Raw genomic sequence first — 12,185 nt, forward strand, 5'->3', positions numbered from 1 at the left:
GTACGGATCGTTAGAACTAGGCATTTGGAGTAATAGTTAATATGGCAGAAAAGTTGTAGGACTGCTCTGAACCAAGTTATACAAGGTCGAAGATTCGTCATTTTCATACATTTTATTGATTTCTAAAAGTGCTGGGAAACATAAAATAATGTTAGATATTGCTAGAACTAATGATTTGAAGCAATTGTCATTATGACCCGAAGGCTGTGGGACCATTATATGTCGTGTTATACGAGTTATACAAAAAATTAATATACTTTGTATAATTAATTGTAACCGATTTTATGATTTTGTTACTGTTCTGATTGTTTTATATGAATTTGAATACACGCACAATTATTTTGACTCCCACGAAGTGCTGGATCAGCTGCAATGTAGACAAAATTCGTTTATACATACCTGGATTGTATGCGGCCTTGTAATAACTAGGTGATCTCATCCAGCCATCTCCCAAACTTCTGCCACTGGGATATCTCCGGCGAGCTCTGTGATGAATGCACCATTTGGTTATAAGTAATGTTCACCATAGTAACTACGGGCTTGCTTCAGTCGATAGCTGCTCAAAGCAACCTGCGTCGATTCTTCTGTGAATCTAGGAAAGTCATTGAACGGAGGATGTTGGCTTCCATAGCCTGGAAATGAGCTCTCCTTCTATTATAATTACATATTTTTTGTGATAACAAGTTCTGCTGAACTGTTTTGCTCACTGGCCGTTCATGGATTACGTCAAGAAAATCACGTGCATGCACGTTGTTGTCTATCAGAACATGATAGCCGTTCAGCAATGCTGACAAAATCCTGAAATAATCGATCATGTTACTTAATGTCCGGTTACAAATCCTGAATAACCCTGAGTAAACAAAAATCTCTTCCAAAGCGGTCGTTAATCATTTACATTATCCAGCAGCAAATGGTAAAAAGTCTAGATTTATTGGGTTCGTCAGTAGTTAGCTGGGTTTTTACTGTTGTTTTGTTACTGGCATTTGTGCCACATAACCGCACACCTCAAGAAAGAAAGATTACCTCAAGATTGTTTATGGTATCTCTAAAACCATGGACTAAGATAAAAATCCAGTAAAAATCTTCTATATCATTTAAAATCTACGCATTGTAAGTTGCTGCAGCGTGTAGATTATTGTTCCATCGCAACAAATATAAAGGCTTTTAGTGGTTTCGGAACTTGTGGTCAGGGTATGATTTTCACTGAAAAAAGTAATTAGTGCTTTTCTTAAGATATATGTACATGCCTGTATCTGTCTGTACATGCCCTTTATAGATAGCCTTTCTTTCTTGAGGCATGCGGTTATGTGACACAAATGCTAGAAACAAAACATTTAAATGAAACCCAGCTAATTACTGACCAAACCAATAAATCTAAGCTTGTTACCATTTTCCGCTGGATGGTGAAGTGATGAACAATTGCTTTAAAAGAGATTTTCGTTTGCTCAGGATTGATCACAGTGACCGGGCATTAAGTAACGTGATCGATTATTTCAGGATCGCGGTAACATCGCTAAACAGCTATCATGTTCTGATAGACAATAACGTGTACTACAGACGTGATTTCCTTGACAAAATCCATGAACTGGTCAATGCGCAAAACAGTTTAGCAGAACTTGTTATCACACACAATAATTATAATAGAAGAAGAGCTCATTTCCAGGCTATGGAAGCCGACATCCTCCGTTCAATGACTTTCCTAGATTCACAGAAGAATCGACGCAGGTTGCTTTGGGCAGCTATCGACTGAAGCAAGCCCATAGTTACTATGGTGAACAGTACTTATAACCAAATGGTGCATTCATCACAGAGCTCGCCGGAGATATCCCAGTGGCAGAAGTTTGGGAGATGGCTGGATGAGATCATCTAGTATTACAAGGCCGCATACAATCCAGGTATGTATAAACGAATTTTGTCTACATTGCAGCTGATCCAGCACTTCGTGGGAGTCAAAATAATTGTGCGTGTATTCAAATTCGTATAAAACAATCAGAACAGTAACAAAATGATAAAATCGGTTACAAACAATTATACAAAGTATATTAATTTTTTGTATAACTTGTATAACACGACATATAATGGCCCCACAGCCTTCGCGTCATAATGACAATTGCTTCAAATCATTAGTTCTAGCAATATCTAACATTATTTTATGTTTCCCAGCACTTTTAGAAATCAATAAAATGTATGAAAATGACGAATCTTCGACCTTGTATAACTTGATTCAGAGCAATCCTACAACTTTTCTGCCATATTAACTATTACTCCAAATGGCTAGTTCTAACGATCCGTACCATTTTTTTTCGTTGGCCGGCACTTTCAGAAAAGGCCCAAAAATAATGATCTCCTTTGATTCTACCTAGCGCTGTTCCTCCTAAAACCATAAAGGCGAATATCTTTTCATGTTTACATGGTCAATGCCTGGCCATGATAATTGTAACTTACCATCGACAAACATTGCATTAAGCATGACCGGAGTTATTACAATTTTATATCAGGCAGTCTGCGTCAACATAGGACTCCAAAGGTTTTGGATACGGATAAATATAGTTCGGAATAATCGATGACTGATGGATACCTAACTAATTAATTATTATTCTTATGACGGTGCTCTAGCGGTCAAAATCGCTCAAACGATTCCCGAGAAATGGAGACTTGAAAATTGATGATTTAGCCATTTTTAGGGCCCCATATCTTCAGAAAAAAGGACCTCTATATGATCTCTTCGTTGTCTGTCTGTCTGTCGTGTCTGTGGAAAACCCCTTTACAATACTTCCCGTTGACCTATCAGGTTATCAGCTCTTTTCTAGTTACTGTAACCTTCACTTGTCGTGGGTGTTATAAATTATTAATTTACACTTGTCTTGATAGGAAAAAGTAAAACCAAGCGTGCGACTCTTTTATACTATACCTAATGCTTTTTATTGTAAACTTTAAGCGCTCCTTCGAAGTAAGGGGTGCCCTCATTAAATAAACTCTAACATATAATTTGTTACCGTCCCCAGTGCCCTGGCTTCGCAGATGCTAGCAGCTCAGCTGTCTTCACAACAACAAAACATGTATGTGTTTTGTTTTATTTTACCCCTTTACACCAGTAACAACGAAGCTAACATCATTCACATCTGTTCAATCGATTTCATTGCAATTTACTTCTCAGAAACACCACAACACCAAGTGCTCTAACGTTTGACACAACTTTTTTACGACCAGAAATGAAGTTAGCTTCCTGTTCTGCTAAGTTACATGCATTAAGCACACGCTTCGACTCACCCAACGGCCCAGGCCGTACGTAAATTGTCTTTAAATCAAAATGTTTCAACGCTATTTAATGTAATCTTATCTCGATCGGCGATCCGTGCATACCACGTGAATGTAAGCCGCATACATTTATTTCTAATTACCGGGTTTTGGCGTTCTTTCTTTTCCTTTTCACACGTATACCTTATTTACATACGCGTAGTTATTAGAAGGCGTTATGAATCAGACGAATCACATTTTGATGTTAAGGCAAAACGCTCTACACTAATTTACCGACTATCGACCGTCCGTTCGACATTATGAGTAATTGTTGTGAGAATTTTATCAATTTTTCTTCTATGTTGCGTCTCAACTAATTTCAAACTTTCCACCTTATCTAGCATGATGTATTATTTCATTATTTTTGTTTTGTTAATATTCATTTTGCGCAATTCAAAGCCAGGGCATTGGCATACGTTACCTTTCGTTTCTAATTGAATTCATTTTATTGTTACCACGTACGGTATTAATCAAACTGATTACCTCGGCGGCCTAAATTGCCCATTGTTTTAGTTGTACGTCTAAACGTTAACGCAATGTCAATGTCCTGTACTTTCGCCTGCTGTGGTTTGGGATAACTTTAACGCGTATCGGCTTCACCGCGCTAGATTTCTTTAATCGGAACGTGCAAGTAAATTTCTAACATTAAAATTTATGTTCGATACAGATTTGAGAAATTGGATATAACTCCAAAAAGTGCGCAGAAAATCAAACCGGTGCTTGAACGTTGGATGAAGGAAGCCGAAGAGAGGTAAATATCATTGTTTGAGTGAATTTGTGCGTATTGTGCAACCGTGTTCCGTGTACAAGATTTGGCCTTTAACGCTTAGCAACGTGAAAAATATTTCTCAAATCTGGACTAACTGAGCTTTGGTTAGGTTCTTTGTGCATCCATAATTTTATTTTTAAACGCTTTATTTTATGTATTAGATAGTGCATTTATTTGTTTTTTTTTTTTGTAGACAATAACACCCTCACAACATTTACGTATAACAAACACGTTTACCGTACTTATTACTATTGGCGACGTCACCCATGCAGAAATAATTAGCATTTAATAACACATTAATAATATAATAATTAACCTACTATGTATACTTAGATGCCTATTTATTATAGAAATCTGATTATAAGCACTTAATATTTTCAATAATTCATGTTCATGTACACAAGGAATTCTGAATGCATAATTAATATGTTATTAATTAAAATCAAGTAATTTAAAATACAGTAACATAGTTGCCTATTATTAGTAGATTACATATAATTTTAAGTAAGCTGAGTATGTTGAAATACAATACAAGAATTTTACCACCGCGATATGAAATCAACACGACAAAATATGATTGGACTCTTCGTTAAATCAAATAAGCGACTATTTATTACAAAAATTTTCACTCTGCTGGGTTCCCAGCCCTCAAGAGCCTTTGCTTTGGGCGGCATCGAAGCTATACCTCGTACAAGACAAAAGCAAAATATTATAAAGACAACAGATCAAAAATGGAATTCGGTTTCCTACCCATCTTATCAACTGCCTGAACCTTTTGCAATTTCAATATGAAACATGAAATTCGCTCGGTTTCACATATCTCGATTGTCCACGCAAAAATGTTTATGGCAACTTAATGTCTTAGGATTATGGGATACGTAACCACTAACCAAGTATCCGTACTATGAGTTAATTTATCTCAAATACTTCGATGGTATAGTAGGAATTGAATTTAGTTTTTTTTAAATCATCATCATAATCCATACGGTCCTTTGTCCTGTGTCCCAGGTATGCTCTAGTCAATATCTGCGCCTATCTCTGTCCTGCGCACATAAATCATTATCCTCTATCTTCTTCTTCTTCCGATAGCTTTTGCTCCTTGTCCAACTATTAGAGTTCAAATTCAAATTCAAATTCAAAATGTTTTTATTCAATTAGACTTTTACAAGTTCTTTCGAATCGTCAAAAGCATCTACCACTGGTTCGGAATGCCTTTCCTACCGAGAAGAACCAGCAAGAAACTCGGCGGTTGCTCTTTTCAAAGATTTGATATACAATATTATGCCATGTATAAAAGCAATTGAAGTCCTGCGCATTGCTGGAGCGAATCGAAGTTCAAATCCACGCTTTTTTATCATTTACATAATCTTCGATAGTATAATATGCTTTACTAAGTCTAAGTCTAAGTCTACCAATGAATAATTGGATACCTCGTTTCCAGTCTTTTGACATCATGATCTTTTCTGGTTATACCTAATAAATATAGTAAAAGTTGATGTTGAAATTGAAATCGATAGTCAATCAAATCATCCATGTCCATTACACTGAAATCTTCTTATATGTTGTTGCCTACCTTTTACACATATTTTTTTAAAACGGCTAAATCCTGTTTTCAGAGGTCATTGGCATCATGAAAATCACTCAATATCTTGCAAGGACCACTAGGATCTATCGATTCCATTCTGCGTCGTTAAAATGCATTATCTGGAGGCAACGGGACAAGTTTAACATTGCAAATAGTGCGTTGAATTCGCAATCAGCCCTCTCTCTTGGTGGTAATTTTTAACGAGCGTCTCTGTTAACAGCGGTCCTTGAATTAATAAAGATATAGACTCATCCATTTCGTCTTCATTAGTAGTTAACTAGCAAATCATCCTGTAAAGTTTTAATTGTCTGACAGCCAATTGTTAGTTCCCCCTTTTCCAAAAATGGCTGTGACCAAACCACAACGTATTTGGCGTCATATTCCTATTATTAGTTTATTATTGTAGCTACTGTTCTTCGCTGTTTGCATCTTTTTGCTCAATGCTGAGGGTCGCGATCCTTCTCAAGGATTAACTTTTCCAGTTAGTCTGTCCTCAACGTTTCCAAAATGCCGAGGATTGCAACGTGATTGCAACGTCTACCGATTGCAGTGCTCTTTGCTTTCTGCATCGTCTTGCTTTTTGCTGAGGGCCTTACCCTTTCCCTTAAGAAGTTCCTCAATTTGGATCTAATCCCAGTATTTCCACAATGCTACTTGCAACGTGGATAAATTGTACCGAGTGTGGTGTTAACCTGATTGAACTAACCTATGGAGCTACATGATTCTTCCCTTCAACCTTGCCTGAGAGCAAGTTTTTCCAAATTTTTAGGGCTAAAGTGGTCTTACTCGTCTCACTTAACTACCAAATTACTGATACAGCTTTCTGCGATGACCAGCTGGCTTATCCCATAACTATATTCCGTATTCAAATTTTACATCAATAGATGAAGATCACTCGTTGATATGGACAGATATTCCGTCAGCAGACAGATGTTGAGCGTATTCTAAGTGCTAAAGATTCATTTATGTAAGAGATTCAAATGACACTGGCATTATGAAACCAGAGCAAGGTTCATTATTCACATTTGAATTTCGTCAGCTTATTTTGGTTTTCAATATGAACTTGAAATGAGAAGGAGTCTGCTCTACTTAACATCTGCATGATCTCTAAGAAAATTTGTTTCAAAAAATCTACTTCAAATACGAATACCAGTACGGAGTATAAAATTATAGATCAGTGAGTCATCTTTTCCTTTCATATATTTAGAAGATAAAGTAATGGCGGAACAGTTGATCGCCCAATACTTACGTTGATGAATTATTTTTATACTCTGTAGTGGTATTTGAAGTCGGTTTTTTGTATAAAAGTTTTCTGCTTTTTGGATATCAGCTTATATATTTTCCATTAGCAAAATATACAAATGTTGATATACAATTGTATATTCTGCTGATTATGCTTTTAAGCTTCGTTTATTAACTAGCCTTTTCTTTTTCGTTTCATGCTTTTGTTGGACAGTCGACATTAAACTTGTTTTTCAAATCTCCAACAACAACTCATCTATTTTTGACAGTTCCACAATTCTTTACATAAAGATTTATACAGCGTACATTTCAGAGAGTCATTCGCATAACCTTTCTACTCATAACATGAAAGTTTACTGATACACAAGATGGTGCGAGGAAAATATAGTCTTATTTCTTTGGAATTAAAGTCGTAATTCCCTCATTCCAGGTACGCATCAGGGCAGAACCATCTGACGGACTTCATAGGGATGGAGCCAAGTAAGAAACGTAAACGACGGACGTCCTTCACTCCTCAAGCTCTGGAACTACTGAATGCACATTTTGAAAGGAACACGCATCCTTCTGGTAAGCCACTTTTTTTAATAGACTCAAGGAAAAGTGAACATTTTACACCACAATTTATAGACCAAAGCACTAGATAATGACTGAGACTGGTCTTTGCAGTTTGTAATTCAAATAGACCGTAGGCTGACAAAAATCATAATAAATTTTCGCTTTTCTTCTACACCTCCTTCTGTTTTCTGACTATCTGATGATTACGTGACGATGTTGTCTAAGATAAAAGTGTGGCAAGTGTAGGTAAATTAAAAATTTATAACTAGCCGACAAGTGAAGGTTACAGTAACTAGAAAAGAGCTGATAGCTTTTAAACTTATTCGTCTTTACTCATGTGTTTAGTCCAATAGTCATATTAATTTATATCTGCCGTAAACTATTGAGATTTGAGAGTGTTAATGATTTGTTTTTTTTTTTCAGGAACCGAAATAACCGGCCTCGCCCACCAGTTAGGCTACGAGCGGGAGGTAATTAGAATATGGTTCTGCAACAAGCGACAGGCGTTAAAAAACACCGTGCGAATGATGTCCAAAGGCATGGTCTAAACCAAGCCTTAACATTTAGGATAACCAACAGATAACTGTTAGAATGACACTATTATTATCAACAGATTACGTTTACATCACCGAGAAACGAATGCCCGACACAAAACACGCAAAAAAATGAAGTAGAAAATTGAACCGCTAAACAAAACTGAGTTTGTATTTACCAAGTGTGATACTTATAAGTTTAATGAGCGATATAATATTTTTTTTCACGTAGTTAAGTGAAACTTGGAGCACGGTGGGATAAAAATTACGAGATTGTTACCTTTTTTACCCGATTACGGCAAAGCCAAAAGGAAGGGTTATGATTTTTAACGTACCTACCTAATCAACTTTCTGTTTGAAGGTAATTTGGAACTAAATATCAACAATTATAACTGAAAATACCTACTGCAATAATAGTGCGTTCTATTTCAAATATCGATTTTTCAGCAACATCGATAATAATAAAGAGTTCCAAGAAGTGACTATTATTTAAAAAAAATCTAAAAGTAAAAAAAATGTATAATAAACATATTATATCACATTATTTGTGCCAATTTTCGTATCACACTTGGTAAATCAGTAAATAATTTCAAAGCTTAGCCATGGCAGCTAAGTTTTTGTGACTTTTGTCCTTCAATAAAGCCACAAAATTATAATATGAAAATGCAAAGACATTTTGGTCTTTTTACAATAATTTGCGATACAATATCAATAGACGTGCTACGTAAAATTCCTTTCGAAGTCATAAACTGGCCTTATTCGAATCAAGATACGATTCCAGCCAACTTTAGTAACGTAATACGATTTTTTTAACATAATTAAATGTAAATTAACATTTCGACTGATATATTCGTCTCGACGTAGCTACTTTTACAATGATATATAAATGGTAGTTTAATATAGGTGTTTAGTACAAAATCAAAACTAACGAATGGTCGTCACACTTTAATACTCTTTACAAATTTATTTCATGAAATCAGGCGATTGGTACTTCGTAGAAGACCTTGTAAGCGCCTTTGCAATAATCCGTGAAACATGATGATGCCATTGCAAAGTCTTTGCGGTTGTTTGTAAAAAAAAATATCTCGGCTACGTAGTTTCTGCAGATGTATTTGGTTTTGTTTATGAGATTTATTCTAAAGAGCAAGCTGGTAGGTATATAATATTTTGGTCAGGTTGATAGAAGTTTGACGTATGTATTTATTTTCCTGCAAGCATTTTAGGAGTGCGGAAATTGGTCAGTTTTAATATTCAGACCAGTTTTTTCGCGGATTATTGCAAAGTAATTTTGTAAGTTGCATACATATTTGAAAAAGTTTTTCTTTTCTATCAAATTTAGTGATGCGAAATAACATGTATCGACTTTATATCGAGCATAATCTGTATTAGTTTAACGCATGATTGGACGCTTATCATGACAAATTAATTTGGGTGGCCGATTAATTTTTATTTATAACAATGCATTTTGTAAATAAGTACAACATTTTGGAAATTGAACTCACGGCGATAAAAGAATATAGTTTATAGAATACATTAATTTATTGAAATACTCTGAGTTGTTTCGTTTTACATAGCGAATGTTGCACTTTATAGTTTTAGGGTAAAATAACAATATTATGAAAGTAGTTAAAATGTGTCGTCGATCTTAGTGGCCTACTGATTTCCTTTTGATTAAGTATTAGTTTCTGTTAATAGATAGGTTTAAAAGCGATATGTATAGAATAATTATATGCATTGTCGTAAATTGTAAATATTGTTCTCGTAATTTTAGTTTATTAAAATGTATTATTAGTTTTATGTAATTATAACTGAACTATAAGTTTAGCTTTGTAAGATATTTTTCTAGGTATTTAAGTTAGATATTTGTTGCAATATAATATAATTATGATGATTTTTCAAAAAATATGCCTTCATTTCCATATTTGCAGAATACGTATTTGTTCAATGCAATTTTCTATTACATACCTATAACGATACAAGTAACAGCAGGTCTGACTTGAATCAATAAACAAACTAGGTATTCTGTGCATATTATTTGGGTAGCTACGAAAAAACTAATAAAATTGCCTCGCATTTGGAACGTAGATTTCGAAATATTATACTTATAGATTTTCAAAAAAATATAAAATTATTATATATATTTTAAGTGAAGGAGGTGCCCGAAAAGTATGCACATTTCAAAAAAATATATTAATTATGATTTAATTTAATTTGTAATTTTGATTATTAATACCTTTTCAAGTAACTGAACATTTTCCATATTGTAATTATTCGGTTTATGTTTGTATATTTACAGATTACATATTTTTGTTCTTTTTCTATTCACCGATTACTAAAATACCAATATTATGTGTAAATAAATAGCCAAGACATCTCAATGAAGACCTGCCGTTATTTGCATTACCGATAGTAAATAAGGCTGTAATTTAACGTATGTTAATGACCAATGAAAACCAACTTGTGATCATTAATATTTGTACTGTTACCTACTACTTAACAAGAGTCGTTAAAAAATAATATTATAAAATTGAACATATTTTTCGGCTGTTGAAAAATTGTAAATACAATATTAAGGATAATAAAAAAAACTATTTGGATTAATATTTAGGAACAAAGGGAAAAAATATTATCAAAATTTATATTTTCAAAAATTATTACAAATGCAAAAAATGTGTATTTAAAAAAAGGAATGTTTGGCCATAATCAAAATTTATCGAGTACGCATTTTTTATCGACTACAACACACCACTATGCCCACAGACGAGCAGTACGGTAAACAGTGACTTAAAAAATTGTGCGATGCGATGTTGTGCGTAATGTACTTATAATGGAATCAAGTGTTTCGTATACAACTAATTCAATTTTTAATCGTGTTAGATCTAATTGGATACCGTAGGATAATAAGTATATACAATATTCTGTGTTTCACTAGATACAATCAGTTTATCAATATCCGATTTTAGAATCGATTCGAAGCATTCGATAGTAACCGTGCTTTAAATATCGATACATTTAAAAGGAAAACATACGAAACATTTGACTCCTAACAAACATTAGCGTAATAGATCAGCATAGAATGCTAAGTACAAATAATTATTTAACGATAAACTGCTAGTCCGTTACATATAAAACTATTATAAATTTTATTACAAGGCAAAATCGCGTTGCACCCTGGTTTTCATGATCCGCATGTATTTAATAATAAGGGTGGAAATATACTTATGGCACGCGATCTGACCCGGCTCTATGCCACGCTTGTTAAGTCAAATCAAATACAAACACCTGATGCGTCTTGGTATCTGGTATTTTCAGTGAGATTCTGTACCCATTGTATGAGTTTTCAAATTTTCCAAAACTAAAGTCGATATCGAGTTATCGACTATTGACTTCCCTCAAGCGCCACTAGCGAAAACTTTGCGAGTAAAAATTGTTTACACTCAATGCTATCGAAACTGACGGAAGCCATGACAGTTTCGAGTTAGTGATGTGGAAATTCATACTAAGGGTAATAGAAAATACCGGTATTTTTATCAAATGTCGTGGCATCGTACCGGTGATTTTACATTTCATCAATGTTGATAGAATTTGAGCGTCAAAACACTTCAGCGTTAAAGTAAAATGGACCTCAACCGCCTAGTTTTAATGTTCATAAATGTTAACACCCAGCGCTCCAAGCTGAAACCTTGCACAATTAAAATTGGTGGTACTGATTTTTTATTTTAAATCAAGGAGATTTAGGTTCATTTTACTCTGACATTATTATGTTTCGACGCTTGAATTCTATCATAATTGGTGCGATGTAAAATCTCATACTAAGCAAGGTTCGCGTGTTGTAATTACTTTCCCGCCATAATAGTTTAAAATACAATTATTAAAAGTCTACTACACATAACTTCATCTGTAACACATATTCAAACCAAACTGTAACAGTATATAATAGTGTATTAATTTTTCTTCCTGTAATGGTACCGAATGGATGACTATGGCTGCGGGATTATGAAGAGAAGCAGATTAAAGGCAGATAACTGTTTGAATAATTGTTTTATTCATTATTTTTGTACCCTCTCTTAACATTTTACCTCATGCCTTTACATTTATGTCTGGCCCACTCTCTTGTATGGTTGTGAAATTTGGGTTCTCAAAAAGGAATCAACTAAGTAACCGTAAGTTTCCGATATGTGGATCAACAGGTAAATGCTCAAGA

The 12,185-nt window shown here is 34.4% G+C and overlaps 1 protein-coding gene across 6 annotated transcripts in view; it reads left to right on the plus strand.

Annotated features, from left to right (window-relative positions):
• Positions 1-12,015, plus strand: part of LOC123872828 (POU domain, class 6, transcription factor 2) — a 220,366-nt gene extending 208,351 nt beyond the window's left edge. For 4 of the 6 annotated variants that reach the window (XM_045917381.1, XM_045917383.1, XM_045917382.1 and 1 more), the window contains 4 exons: positions 3,006-3,059; positions 3,965-4,048; positions 7,324-7,460; positions 7,872-12,015. In XM_045917381.1, coding sequence (XP_045773337.1) covers positions 3,006-3,059; positions 3,965-4,048; positions 7,324-7,460; positions 7,872-7,996 — 400 coding nt within the window. In that variant the 3' untranslated portion in view covers positions 7,997-12,015. The remainder of the gene's footprint in view (positions 1-3,005; positions 3,060-3,964; positions 4,049-7,323; positions 7,461-7,871) is intronic. The other 2 variants (XM_045917385.1, XM_045917386.1) reach the window with 2 other exon arrangements.
• Positions 12,016-12,185: the final 170 nt, after the last annotated feature.

Source organism: Maniola jurtina, chromosome 15, assembly GCF_905333055.1.
Source record: "Maniola jurtina chromosome 15, ilManJurt1.1, whole genome shotgun sequence".
NCBI lineage: Eukaryota > Metazoa > Arthropoda > Insecta > Lepidoptera > Nymphalidae > Maniola > Maniola jurtina.